At 64.6% G+C, this 13,891-nt stretch overlaps 2 protein-coding genes across 3 annotated transcripts; both read left to right on the forward strand.

Moving 5' to 3' along the window:
* Positions 1–987: 987 nt before the first annotated feature.
* On the forward strand, positions 988–6,896 carry NPDC1 (neural proliferation, differentiation and control 1). Of its 2 annotated transcripts, XM_049896001.1 has the most exons (9): positions 988–1,191; positions 4,106–4,252; positions 5,393–5,527; positions 5,617–5,790; positions 5,871–5,937; positions 6,016–6,100; positions 6,180–6,259; positions 6,504–6,600; positions 6,788–6,896. In XM_049896001.1, exons 1-9 carry the CDS (start codon positions 1,080–1,082, stop codon positions 6,854–6,856), a joined length of 966 nt encoding a protein of 321 aa, XP_049751958.1. In that variant the 5' UTR covers positions 988–1,079; the 3' UTR covers positions 6,857–6,896. The 2 variants fall into 2 exon arrangements, with proteins under 2 accessions (XP_049751958.1, XP_049751959.1); XM_049896002.1 differs by lacking the exon at positions 5,393–5,527.
* A 1,655-nt stretch (positions 6,897–8,551) lies between these two features.
* On the forward strand, positions 8,552–13,510 carry FUT7 (fucosyltransferase 7). The gene is made up of 2 exons (XM_049896758.1): positions 8,552–9,731; positions 12,400–13,510. The coding sequence occupies exons 1-2, from the start codon at positions 9,627–9,629 to the stop codon at positions 13,414–13,416; spliced, it is 1,122 nt and encodes a 373-aa protein (XP_049752715.1). The 5' UTR covers positions 8,552–9,626; the 3' UTR covers positions 13,417–13,510.
* Positions 13,511–13,891: the final 381 nt, after the last annotated feature.

Consider the following 13,891-nt stretch of genomic DNA (forward strand, 5'->3'; position numbering starts at 1 on the left):
GCTGCCCCCCTTCCCTTCTGGGAAGTGAGCGCAGACACTGTTTCTATCTGGTCTATGCCCGGAGGGGGAGGGGAAGGTCCTTGTTGCGCTCACCGCCCTCACCCCGCACTTCCGCCATTTTTGAGCCATTTCACAAACCTGAGGGCAGCTAGTCCCAGCCTGGGAGTATTAAGGCCGGTAGGGCTAAGGGCAAGCACGGGCTGAGGGTCTCACCCTTGTTCTCTCAGGGATGTGGGGTTCCCAGGTTGGAGGGCGTGGGGCGTGCTCCCATGAGGCAGCAGGTGGGATGTAAGGCGGGCGTCATAGGTGCTTGCTATGGTAGAGCCCCAGGGACTCCTGGGGCCTACCTATCCGGAGCCCGGTAGGACCACCTTGGACAGCTCCCAGCCGGCCCTCATCAGTAACTCCAGGTCCCTCTTGCCCCCTTGTGGCCTCCCCTGAGCACGGCCGTCAGCGCCAGCCTCGTTTAGGCGTGGAGGTTGCTTTTCCCCGTGTCTGAGTGCCCTGATGCGTCTTTGCGCACAGCTGTGCATCCGTGTGCACCTGGCCATCCGTAACGCCTGCGTGTCCAGCTCTTCCTGGCGGCTCACTCCACTAGACCTAGCCAGGTCCTCTTCTTCAGCAGGGGTGGGGAGTGGGGTGGGAGCGAATCTCGGGGAAGCCTACCCGCGGCCAGTCCCAAGCCGGATTCGTCAAAAGCTGAGGAAGGCCCCGGCTGCAAAGGCTGCAAGGATCGGAAGCACTCTAAGGCCTGGAGAGGCCCGAGACGAGGGGTGGAGTGGGGGAGGGGAGAAGAGGCGGGGGCGCAGCCTGGAGGAGCCGTCCCGCCCCCGCTGGACCAGCACGCAGGCGCACTTCCCTAGCGCGCGCGCCAGGGGCCGCCTCGCCTCCCTCCTGGATTCTTTGCTGCGGCGTCAGCGCCGCCACCGCCGCCGCCGCCGCCGCTTTTCCTTCTCCTCCTCCTTCACCGCCTCCTCCGCCTCCACTTCCTCCTCTGCCTTCTCCGTCGCGGCGCCCGGATCCCCTCGCCGAGCCCCGGGCCACGCGGTGCCATGCTGCCCCTGCGGTGGCGCTGAAGGATGGCGACTCCCGCCCCTCCACCTTCCCCGCGGCACCTGCGGCTGCTGCGGCTCCTGCTTTCCGGCCTCATCCTCGGTGCGGCCTTGCGCGGGGCCGCCGCCGGACGCCTGGGTGAGCGAGCGCGCGGCGCAGGTTCGGGCCCTTCGCGGCGGGGAGCTGGAGCTTCCCTGGCTGCCACGGCTGTGCCCTCGCCCTGCGCTATGACAGCCCGCGGTCCCCGCCTTGGCCTAGGGTGCGGTAAACAGCGGGGGCGCGCCATCGGGACAGCGAACCTGAACTTCAGGACCTTACGGCCTTTGCCTCTGGGTCTGCGAGCCTGTCTGTCTGTCTCCGAGGTCTCTGCGCCGCGGCCGCGTGTCCCCCGGCTCTGGCTTGGTGGGCCCGCGGCCGAGTCTGCCCTGTGTGCGGCTCTGTTGTGTGTGTCTCTGTGTCTCAGCCTGGGTGTGCCTGGCTCTGGGTGCCTGCCGGCCTTGCTGCCCATGTCTGTCCAGGGGTCTGCCACTCGGCGCCGGTCTGCCTTTCTCCACGCCTCGGGTGGTGTTGCACACAAGCCTTGCTTTGCTGCCATGGCCAGGTCTGAAGGTTCCTTGGGCCTTTAACAGACCACCCCACACTTAGAGTCTTGTTCTGGCTTCTGTGGGGGGGGGGGCGGGGGAGTGGGGGGGTGGGGCCCTTCTAGGTTCAGAGCTTCCTCTCACACCCCGGTGGGGAGCAGCTTGGAGTTTCCGTCACCCTCCAGTGTAGACTTGGGTAAAGGAGCCAGGAGCCCATGCTCCTGAGAGGCCGTCCCTACCTCCCAAATGGGCACTGAGACTTCAAGCACGGATGGTCTGCAGGAATCCAGGACTCTGCCTCCCAGGCCCCAAGTGCACCCTCCCACAAAGAGGCTAAACAAAGAGACTGTGCCCAGCATCCGGGGTGACCTGAGAATAATGATTCTATCAAGATGGACAGCTAACAGTCCACAGCACTTATGAAGTTCCAAACACTTCACTCACATATGATCACTCATTTCTCCTGGCAGCCCTTCAGGACAGGTGCTGTTGGTCCGTTTCACAGATGAGGGAACCGAGGCACAGAGAAGTTAAGTGGCTAGTGTGTGGTGGAGCTGCGATGCTCACCTGGGCAATCTGATTTTGCCTGTGAGGCCTCTCATGAGGCCAGGCTTATTCCTGGGCACAGCGCCCCTGGATGGGAGGTTGGCATGACCAGTGAAGGATCCAGGGAGGTCCGAGGACCCAAAGGTAGCTGACCAGTGATGGCGGAGGCCATCTGCTGAGATCTTGGTTCGGGGATTGCCAGATGGGGCCTCCAGTGGAAACAGCTTAGAGCTTGCTGTGTGCAGCCCCAGGGGCAGTGATGTCTCTGCTGCCCATAGGTTGCTACAGGTTTATACCTGCCTCTGTGGGCAGCTGGCTACCACCCACAGTGCCCAAGGCTGCTGCTCAGCACCCTGGCAGGGACCTTGGGGATGCCTAGGTGTGGGGCAGGGTGCCAGTCACTCTCCAGCTGCTGCTGCTCTTGGAACCTCCTCGTCAGCCTCTGAGGCCAGAGGGGCAGCGTTTCTGGAGTAAACAGGCAGCAGCTGCCTCCTGGGCTAGAGGGCTTCGGGGAAGGCGGTCACGGAGGACCCCAGAGTCCGCTTTGTACCTCAGGCTCCTGCCTTCGGCCTGGTGGATTCTGGGTTATTAGTGCCAGGGGCAGGAACTGCCTGGCTCTCCATGTGCCCAGCCACTGGGTGGGGTCCAGATGGACCTGCTGGCACAGAATTAATGTTTAACCAGCTCGAGCCCGAGGCTCCAGCCAGGCTGATTCAGTGGTGGAGGTGAGGATGCCTGGGATGGGAGCCTGTGCCGCCCCCCTCTGCTGCCCACCTGCCACAGCAGCTGCCGGAACTTCCTCTGCTGAGATCCTTACAGCCCGAGGCAGAGTGCAGAGTATCAGGTTACCAAGGAAACCAAGCCAGGGCAGCCAAGGTCTGGAGAAGGACAGAGTTCCTAATCACCCACGTCACCCTGGGCCCCAGTGGCCCAGCCCACCGTGGGGGAGGTGGACAGCCCCAGGGACCCTCAACCAGACGCACCCCCAGCTTCCCCGGTGGGGGTCATGATCCTGCTGTGTACCCCCTGGTTCTGGCTGGGTCCTTAGGAAGCCAGAGTCCCAGGCCTCAGGACATTCCCCTCCTGCCTCCCAGGAGCAAACTGAAGCAGGGCCACTGCCTCTCCCAGCATCAGGATGGGCTCCTGCCCCTTCTGGAAGCCTGAAGTGCTCCCTCTCTGGGGGACCGAGTAGCAGTATGTACAAGTAGGACACCATGGTCTGGGCCTTCAGCTGGGAAATTCAAGTGTGCTGAGGGGCTGAGAGAGAGATGAGCCCCTCCCTGCCCTGAGCAGGCACCTGGCTTCAGTGTGGCTGTGGAAGTGACCCCATCCCAGGCTCCTCACCCCAAGCAGGTGGCTCCGGTCAACTCCATCCCAGGTCTCCCCTACCCCAGCAGGGTCTCTGTGCCCTGGAACAAGCCAGAGGTTGGGCTAGGGGGACCAACTGCCTTCAGGCTGGCTCTTTAGGGCTGCGGGATGGTGTGGTGGGGATTTGGGGCAGCCCTATGCCGTGGGAGAGATGTAGGGTGGCCAGCATTCTTTGCTACCCCTGAGCCAGAGAAACATCTAGGCTCCCAGCCTGGGCGGAGGGTACAGGGCACAGAAGGCTAGGTTTGGGGGTGACGAGGCCTTGACTGCAGAGCCCAGTGCTGCCCAAACAGTGAGGGACATTTTCTGGTGCGGCAGCTCTACCAGGCCTGGGAGGTGGGCTCTGGGGAAAGGGTGGGGCAGGGCAGTTCCGATAAGTCTTGGGATTGTTTGTCTTCCTGGTTCTGATCCCTGGCAGCAGGGAGGAAGGGCCCGCCCAGAACAATGGCCGGAGCCAGGCCTGCTCTGTGGGGGAGGTGTCTGGTGCTTGGTGGTGCTGCTGCTGTGCAAGGCCTCAGAGCAGGGCCGTGACCCCTCCTGCCTCTGCCTCCTCCCAGATGCAACCACCTGCCCCGGGAGCCTGGACTGTGCCCTGAGGAGGCGGGCACGGTGCCCCCCAGGTGCGCACGTCTGTGGGCCCTGCCTTCAACCCTTCCAGGAGGACCAGCACGGACTCTGTGTGCCCAGGACACGCCGGCCTCCAGGTAAGTAAGCACATCCTGCCACCTCCCGCAGCTGAACTGCTTCCATGGTAGGCAGAAGGTCAGCTCCCAGGGCTGTGAAGGTGGCCACTACTAGGTCCCTGCTCTGTGCAGGTGCTCAGGCCTAAGGCTGGGGGACTCTCATGTCTCCACCCATGACTGCCTGGAGCTGTTCGAGGTGCCTCCGACCTGCCTCAACAAGTTCCCCTCCCAGGGCAAGGGGTGTCCAGTGTGAAGTGTTGGGGTGATCCCGGAAGAGGAGAGTCCCCAGGTCTTGTATGGATGCTCCTACAGGCTCTGCCTCATGCCTCTCCCCACCACTGGGTGCCCCACTCACCCACCCCTGCTCTTCCCATCGCTCACCGACCTACTTTTTAACAAACACATAAGAGCACCTGCTGGGCACTGGGGCTGGCCGCACCACTGACCTGGAGGCCAGAGTGTCAGGACAGCTGGACACTGAGTTTCTGAGGTGTAATGGGGCAATATGGGGGGGGGTGCTGGGAAGGGGCCAGCAGGCCGGTGTCAGAAAGGTCACTGTCTCTCTCTGCTGTTTCTGTGGGTGTCTATCTGGGAGTCTTTGCCTGAGCTGTGGACCCTTCAGCTGCAGCAAGTGGGGGTCCCAGCCCTGCCCCAGCCCTTTCTCCTGATGACCTGCCTAGCGGGGGTGGAGTAGGCAGAGGCAGAGCCTGGGTGATTGGGCTTACTTCTTGGGGAGCCACTGACTCCCCTTGGCCGGAGAAGATGCTTTGGAATGGGGGCCCAGCAAGCCAGTTTGGGAGGGCAGGGGAAGGGGCCCCACTGCTCTGCCCAGGCCTTGTGGGGACCCGTGCTCTTTTATGGATAAAGTGTCCGGTAAGGGGCATCCTTGCCTTTCTCTTGCTGATCTTTTAGCGTTCCCCTAGCATGCCTCCCCTCCTGCCCGACCCCATTTTCCCTGGGAACTGATCCTGCTGTTCTCCTGAAGTGCCCTCAGTTGTCACCATGGCAACTGGGTGAGACGGGGCAGAAGGCTAGTACCAGGTCCTCTGGCAGACGCTTGGCTCAAGATGTGCCCCCTCCCTTCTGGGAGGTCACCTGAGGCTGGTGTTGCCAGCCAAGGGGCTGGGGGCTCCTCAGCCTGATGGCCCCTGGCCTTCCTAGGGAGGGGCTTACCCCAGCCCAGATTGGAAGATGAGATCGACTTTCTAGCCCAGGAGCTTGCCCGGCAGGAGGCAGGGCCCTCAGGGCTCACCCAGCAGCCACAGCCAGAGGTCCGACATCGGCTTCTGGAGCCTGGTGAGATCCGGCTGTTACCCCTCGGAACTTCCCCTTGGCGCCTGTGACCCCGGCCTGGTCCTGCATTCTGACCTGCCTTCTCTCTGCAGCAGCCACCCTGGGGCTGTCCCAGCCGGGCCGGGGACCCGAGCTGGGCCTCCCCTTCCCCCGGGGAGCCCCTACGCCCGCTTCTCATGCCTCCTTGGGCTCCCCAGTGTCATCGGGGCCCGTGCATATGTCTCCCCTGGAGCCCCGAGGCGGGCGCGGCGATGGCCTGGTCCTCGGTAGGTCTCGGGGGGCAGAGCCGGCGGGGGAGGCAGGGCCCGGCGCCCCCACACTGCCCTCACTGCCCCCCTCCCTGCAGTGCCGATCCTGGCGTGCTCCTTGGCCGGCGCAGCCGCCCTCGCCATGGCCGCCTTCTGCTGGTGCAGGTGAGCGCGGGCAGGTGGCTGGGCGCGCGCGGGACGAGGGACGGCCATCGTGGGGGTCTCACGCTCCCCCTCTCGCAGGCTGCAGCGAGAAATCCGCCTGAGCCAGAAGGCCGACTACGCTGCGCAGAAGGACCCCGGCTCCCCGGCGTCTCCCCGGATCTCGGTGCGTGGCCCCGTCCCCTCCCACCCCCCGCCGGCCCGCCCCGGCCCGCGGCCTCCTGACCCAGCTCGCCCTTCCGCAGCCCGGGGACCAGCGACTGGCGCACAGCGCCGAGGTGTACCACTACCAGCACCAAAAGCAGCAGATGCTGTGCCTGGAGCGGTGAGTGGCTCCCAGCCTGGAACCCACTGCCCCAACCCCGGGACCCAGCCACCGTCCCCAGCCCTGGCCTGCCGCCCCCACCCCAGCACCTGGCCGCTGCCCCCACTCGGTGCCTGGCCACTCCACCCTGGGCGGCAGTGAGTGAGACTCCCAGTCTGCGACCCTGGCCGGGCCGACCTGGAGGGTTGGGGGGGAAGACCCAGAGACCCCGCGACCCCGCCCACTCTACCGGCCCCCGCCTCAGGCATAAAGAGCCCCCCAAGGAGCTGGACTCGGTGTCCTCGGACGAGGAGAACGAAGACGGAGACTTCACGGTGTACGAGTGCCCGGGCCTGGCTCCGGTGAGAGCGCCGCCGCGGGGGCAGGGCTGCAGCGCGCAGGGGACGCCCCGGCTCTCTCCCTGCCCCGCCCCGCCCCGCCCCGCCCCTGCTTGTCGCTCCCCGCCCCTTCCCTGTCCCGCCCCGCCCCTCCCTGTCCCCGCCCCTCCCTGTCCCCGCCCCTTCCCCGCCTGACGCCCCGCCTTCGCAGACCGGAGAGATGGAGGTCCGGAACCCGCTATTCGACGACTCCTCGCTGGCCACGCCCCCACTGCAGTGACCGGGGCCTGCAGCCGCTGTGGAAGGGGCAGAGCCGGGGGTTACCAAGAAAGAACGCGTCCTGACAGCACCCCATGTTTTCGGCTGGGCGAGGGGCCGCTGGGCCCGGGACACCCTCTGCCCGGTCGTGCTTCTTGGTTCAGGATCCGGACCCCAAACTGGATGGGGCGAGGCAGTGAGAACTCTAGAGACCTGGGGAGGTCAGGTATGGATCAGCTAGTTACCTTGGAGACAAAAGCCAATTAAAAGTACATTTCAAACTTGTGGCCTCTGCGTGGCTTTCTGTGTGCCTTGGAGGAGCGGGTTATGGTGCGTAGACCCTGGAGGGGGCCTAAGGCCTCCCCCAGAACCCTCAGGCAGGGGGGTATCTCTCTCCCCTGTTTGGGAAGACTGTCCCACAGGGCTGGGGAGGTAACTGAGGCTGCCGCCATCCCTCTTCCTTTGTAGACCCCACCTACACCGGACCTTCTGTTCCTAAGTTGGAAAGGGCCAAGCCAGCTTTGGAGTTGGCTGACTCCTCGGAGACCCCATCCTGTGGTTGGGGAGGAAGGGGCAGCACACATGTGACCACACCTCCATCCCCCTGCTGCCCAAGTTTCTCTGGGGTGGACGGCAGCAAGGGGCCCAAGATGCAGCACTGAGTATGGATTCGTCACAGGGCTGTGGACTCTAGGGTCCCTGGACAGTGTGGGGGTTGAGGGCATGCCAGCCAGAGGGACCTGGGGGAAATGGGGTACACCCAGGTGTTTACACCAAATGGATTGGGTGAGATGGCAGGGGGCCTTGAATGCTGGGAGATAGGAGTTGCTTCCCAATCAAGGGGGAGCAAGGCCAGTGGGGTATTCTTTGACCTTGGGCCTGGAGCTGGGCAGCACTGCAGAGCAAAGCTGCCAGCTTGAACTGGGCAGAGGGGCTTCTGGGGCCAGAAAGCAGTGGGGCCTAGTGCAGGATGGGGTGAACGGACCAGGCTGGGGGCCTAGCACCCCACATCCCCCAGGATGTAATTCATGCCATGAAGAGAGATAGCCATGTTATCTTCTTCCCATGAAAACTGGGGTGCAGGGAGGTTAAAGCCTTGCTCAAGGGCACACAGCGCTGGGCATCTGGCTGGGTCTGGCAGCACCCCTGGAACTCCTGGCCAGCCTCTGGGGCCGTGATGTCCACCTTTCCCACCCCAGCCCCCAACTGCCAGCTCCAGGATGGGAGAAGGCAGCCAAGTTTCTCCCAGAAAGGCCCAAGGTCATACCTAGCCTGTGTCCTCAGCCTGGACCTCAGCCCTGACCCCAGCCCAGGGCGACTCACACCACCAGCATCAGGTCACACCACTGTGCCTTTGCCACACCCTGCTCATGGCACTAGGAGCCCACTGATACAAAGTTGTCTGAGTTAGTAGCCTAACTTGTCCGCAGAACCAGGGCCTCCACTGCGGCTCAGTGGCAGGGAATACCCAGGTCCCACTGGTCCCACCTTTCTTGCCTTCCCAGGTGCCTCTGCTGGGGCCTCCAACCCCCCACCACCACTTGCTTCCCGAACCCCAAGTCCCTGCCAGGCAGATACCTGGAGTCCTCTGAGGGGGAGGCCTGGCCCTGTTCCAGCCCAAAGCCTAGATGCCCAGGCCTAGATAGCACCCCGCTGGCCTGACCTGGGTGGTGAGAGCTGCCACCCAGTGTACCCTCTTTTCTCGACCTTCTCAGGGGCCTCACACCTGCCCCCAGGGCCTGCTGCCCACTTCCCCTGGAGAAGAGGGTGCCCTCTTCCAGCAGCTGCTGCAATGAGGTGAGGAGCTGGGGTGTGTCTGGGAAGAGATGGTAAGAGCCTGAGGTCTTTGGGCAATGGAGCCATCCATGCCCCTTCTGCCCTGCTCAGGCTCCTGGCCACTTATCAGCCTGCTCCCCGGCTTTCATGGCTTCCATCAGCCTGGGTCAACTCAAAATCAGATCTTAGACAGCTGTCATTAGCCAGCCTGCTTCCCACTGGGCCCCCCAGGTGTGGAGGAGTGGCCCTGGGCTGGGGCTTGGGGTGTGAGCAGTCTGGCCAGGCCCTGCCCAAGTGTCCCCCCCGCCACCTGCCACACAGCTTCAGCCCCCACTACTGTGTCTGTCCTCACCCACCTTCCTGCCACTGAACGCCTTCCCTGGCAGCAGCCAGAGGCCCATCTTGCCTCAGTCCTTTGGCTGGACCCCACCCCAGATCTGGCTTCTGGCCAGCCACCCCTCCTCCACCCAGTCTCCACCAGAGGGGCCTGGGCCATTCCGAGTCAGCCTGGGAGGTGAGTGGGTTGCTTCCGCTCCTGAGCAAACCTCTCCAGCTTGGGGCGCCTGACCCCACAGGCCATAGGCAGCGTCCCCATTCCTGCCCAGATCCTGGGTGAGCCCACCCAGATGTGATCCCCTAGACAAGACCCCAGGAAGTGAGACCCCCCCCAGTGGTGGACCCACGGGGTTCTACCCTCCCACTGCTGTTCACAGCGCCCTCCTGCCAGCCTGGTTGGTAGGGTGGGCTGGGCCCAGAGTCCCCCCACCAAGCCAGGCAGCACAGAGGAGGGGTCTAGGTGCAGACCCACGTTGGTGGTGAGCATCGGGGCATGGGGGTGTCCTCTGGGAGTTGGCCCAGGAGCTGTGCCTGGACAAGGGTATAGGCACGCTCCCCACTGGGCAGGAAGGGAGGAGAGTGGAGGCTGGGCCAGCCACTGGGCTGCACCTGTGCCCTCCAGGTGGTGGTGGGTGTCTGGTTCCGTGTTCGTTGGCAGGTAGAAGGTCTGGCCTGCCAAAATGCTCCTGGCTCTGCCCTTGTGCTGCCCCCTCAGCATGCCCCCGGGGCCCTCTGGTCTCCACGAGCCTCCCAGACTCTGTCCTCTGTGCACCCCCTTCCTGAAGGTGAGCCCAGCAGTGTTCCCTAGTCCCCAGCCCCACCCCTCCTGCCAGCTGCCCTCTCTTCTGTCTTCGCTGCCTCAATGGCAGGAGCCAGACATCTTCAGGGCACAGCCACCAGGGGGCCCTCGAGGAGCACTAGTTGCCTGCTGCCACCAAGACAGCGTCACTCTTGGGCTGCCCAGGTGCTGCCGCGTGCAGGGGACAGCAGTCTGAAGCCCAGTGGCCTGCCCACCTCCACGCAGGGCCTGCTGTGTTGAGGCCTCTTTGCTGGTGCTGGACGAGGTGGGCACTAGGGCTGCAAGGCAGAGACAGCCCCACTGCTGACCCTGTGATGCTCTAGGGCTGCTAACCTTGTCCATGTGCGTAGTCCTTCCGCCTGTGGCCCAGGGCACCCGGCGCATCAGGAGGCCAGGTTTCAGGGTGAGATGGCAGGATGAGGCCCCCGACTTTCCCTTTGACTCACGCTGTCTCACCCCTTTCTTTCGTTCTAAACCACTGTGGCCCTCCTTCCCAGCCCCTCATTTCCCACCAGCAAGTTCCCACGACCTGGCCACTGTGGCTACCAACCTGTGCTGGCCTTCTTGAGGTGGGGTAGCCCAGCCCAGGACTCGGTGGGGAGGCTGCGGGTGTGGGTGGGGCCTGTGGCAAGGTTCTGCCAGGCTGGCAGAGCAAACAGGAAGGATGGCCAGGTCCCTGGAGGGCTGCAGCAGGATCCTGTCCTTCCTGTGGCCCCCTCCTCCCCGCTGCAGGGAGAAGAGGTGGGGCGAAAGGAGGCTCAAGGCCAGGGCGTGGCTCCCCTGGGGTTGCCCTGCCAGGAAGCATGTGGGGGTGAGCCAAGACCCAGGTGCCCTGTGGTCATCGTCCTATACCCAGGCGGCTCTGGAAGGACGGGCCCGGTGGGCCCTCTGTGGTAGGGTCAGCAGGGAGCAGAGCCATGTCTCAGGCCAGCCGATGGCTTCCTGTGTCCCCACAGCCCTCCCTCCCCTGTCGGGTCTTGCACAAGTTTCCGCAGTGTGGAGGTTATGCTGGGGCAGGGAGCAGGGGGAATCTCCATGGGGCCCTGCTACCTCCCCTCTTCTGGACTTCCCCTCACCCCCCTGGGGTCTGCTGCCAGCTCCCCAGGCACCACCCTTCACAGCAGCTCTGCTCTCGTGGGGGCCAGGAGCGTGTGGGCCCCAAGAGTGGCCATGGCAGGGCAGGGCCTCTAGGAGGGCTCGTGGGCAGTGGACCTGGCCAGCAGTTCCTGGTTGTTGTTCCTTCCCTGGGACCTGGTCTGGGGCCTCAAGAAACCTGACCATCCTGGGGCCTCCAGGACACTGAGAAGAAGGCTGGGCTTCAGCATGCCTCACTAGGGACCAGTCTTGGACAACGGGCAGGGTGATGTCCAGCTGGGGTGGAGGGAGTTGGTGGGGCACAGCCTTGGCTGACAGTGGGGTGCAGCCACAGCTGGGGCCTCCTCTGCCTGGTTGCCAAGACCATGAGTCTCTAGGCCTCCGGGCTAACCTGCACGGCCTCATGGCAACCCCAGCCCAGAGGGGTCACAGCGAAAGGGGAAGGAAGTGGACCCCCAGGGCAGCCAGAGGGAGGCCAGGGGATCTGAATCTCAAGGTTTCCTTTTCCTGGAGCGGGCGCCAGCCCCCTGCACTCTGGCGTCAGGAACAGAATGACTCCTTCCCGTTCCAGCCTGGAAAGCCCCCTGCTTGCTCTTGCCCAGCTGTGGCCAAGAGGAGGAGACCTGGAGACCCCTGAGCAGTCCCAGGCCCCCAGCTGGTCTGAGCAGCCCCTCAGCCATGGGCCAGCCTGCACTGTCCCTGGGCAGGATACCTGTGCAATGTGCAGCAACCCCCGTACCACCCTGCCCCACTCTGGGGCCTGGCATCTCTCTGTCTGTCGTGGGGCCTCATTTGGACAGACCCCTCTCTGGAGATCTGGGTTCTGAACACGAGGCGGTTCCTAAGGGCACAGGGTGGGGCAGGGTGGCCCAATCCGCGGCAGCAGGAGAAACCTCAGGCCCAGGCAGAGAGCTGAGCACAGCACATCTGCAAGGGTCAGGCGGCGGGAAGAGCAGGTCGTCAGCGGGGAAGTGGGTGATGTGGCTGGAACAGTGGGCGGGAGGGTGGTGCCAGCCCTTCTGGGGTGCCCCACCTGGGTGCCTTCCCCGAGGCCAGCCAGGCCCTCCTCCTGCCACCCTGTGAGCCTAGGGTCACCTCTGAGCCTCTTGGCAGACAGCGGGTGCCAGGCTGAGCCCCCACACCTACGCGCCTGTCCAGTCGCCGCCCCCAGGCAGCCAGAGCCCCAGGGGGCAGGGAAGGTGGTGATGCCAAGGCCTCCCCACCCCCTGCGGGGGCGGGACTGGGACGGGAAGGTGGCCTCCTTCCCTCACCTTGGGGAGAGGAAGGAGCACTCCTGGGGGTTACGCGTGTGGGCGAAGCCGTGATTTCAGGGTGCCTCTGCCTCTGGCTGCTGTGATTTCAAGGCCAGGGTTTCCTGGGTGACTGATCCTGGGAGTCTGGCCGGGGGCGGCAGTGGATGAAAAATGCCCGTGAGTGCCTCATGGCGGGGAAGCCTTAGGGTGGGGAAGCTCAGGCCATGGGGGCGGCGGGCGGCGGGCCTTGGGTGTCCCTGGGCTCACCTGGGGGTGACAGCTTCTCCTCCCTCGTCCCTGCTACAGGTACTGGCTAGATGGCGGCTGAGGGCCTGGTGGAGCCTGGCTGGGGGGGCCCTGCTCTTGGCCCTCTGGCTTCTGTGGCCTCCCAGGCTAGTCCCTGGGGAGACCCTGGAGCCCCAGCCCACACTTACCATCCTCGTCTGGCACTGGCCCTTTGCTGACGAGCCCCCGGACCTGCCTAGCGACACCTGTACCCGCTTTGGGGCCACCCACTGCCGCCTGAGCGCCAACCGAAGCCTGCTGGCCAGTGCTGACGCTGTGGTCTTCCACCACCGTGAACTGCAGGCACACCGGGTCCGGCTGCCCCTAGACAGGCGGCCGCAGGGGCAGCCCTGGGTCTGGGCCTCCATGGAGTCGCCCAGCCACACGCATGGCCTCAGGCGCCTCCACGGCATCTTCAACTGGGTGCTGAGCTACCGGCAGGACTCGGACATCTTCGTGCCCTATGGCCACCTGGAGCCGCGCACGGGGCCCCCGCCCCCGCCACTGCCAACCAAAAGTGGGGTGGCCACCTGGGTGGTCAGCAACTTCCAGGAGCGACAGCAGCGGGCGCGACTGTACCGTCAGCTGGCGCCTTACCTGCGGATAGATGTGTTTGGCCGGGCTATCGGGCGGCCACTCTGTGCCGACTGCCTGCTGCCCACCGTGGCCCGCTACCGTTTCTACCTGGCCTTTGAGAACTCTCAGCACCGAGACTACATCACGGAAAAGTTCTGGCGTAACGCGCTGGCGGCCGGCACTGTGCCTGTGGTGCTGGGGCCCCCGCGGGCCAACTACGAGGCTTTTGTGCCGCCCGACACCTTTGTGCACGTGGACGACTTCGGCTCGACCCGGGAGTTGGCCGCCTTCCTGGCTGGCATGAACAAGACTCGCTACCAGCGCTTCTTTGCCTGGCGCGACCAGCTGCGCGTGCGGCTGGTCGGCGACTGGCAGGAGCGCTTTTGCGCCATCTGTGCCCGCTACCCCCACCTGCCTCGAGGCCAGGTCTATGAGGACCTTGAGGGCTGGTTCCAGGCCTGAACGCCATGGGCTGTGGGAGTCCCATCAGGCAAAAGCAGAGACTGTGGTCAGAGGCCAAGGGGTGAGGGAAGGTCACGGCAGGTTGGCAGGTCAGGCTGGGGAGGCTGCTTGGAGGAAGAGGCTGGTGGGCACTGGGGATGCGGAGGGAAGGGCAGGGAGGAACTTAGGTGGGGGCACAGCACCCACCTTCCAGGAATCTTGGGTGGGACCCTGGCTGTCCTGGGACGTGGGGTGGAGAGGGGCTAGAGTCAGGGCCCTGGGGCTGGGGGCATCCCAGGCTGTGGTTGGCAGGGGGAACCCAGATGGCCTGATCGGGAGATGTGAGCATCACCCTCCTCCTTCCACAGCGGCTGAGCCCCCTCCCCCCCACCATGTGAGCACCAGGTGCAGAGATGAACAGACCAGCACATGGTGGGTCCAGTGGATTAGGGCACTGAGGCAGTAGAGATCTAACTAATATCGAGCGAGGATGGCT

This window comes from Elephas maximus, chromosome 9, assembly GCF_024166365.1.
Source record: "Elephas maximus indicus isolate mEleMax1 chromosome 9, mEleMax1 primary haplotype, whole genome shotgun sequence".
NCBI classification, from domain to species: Eukaryota; Metazoa; Chordata; class Mammalia; order Proboscidea; family Elephantidae; genus Elephas; species Elephas maximus.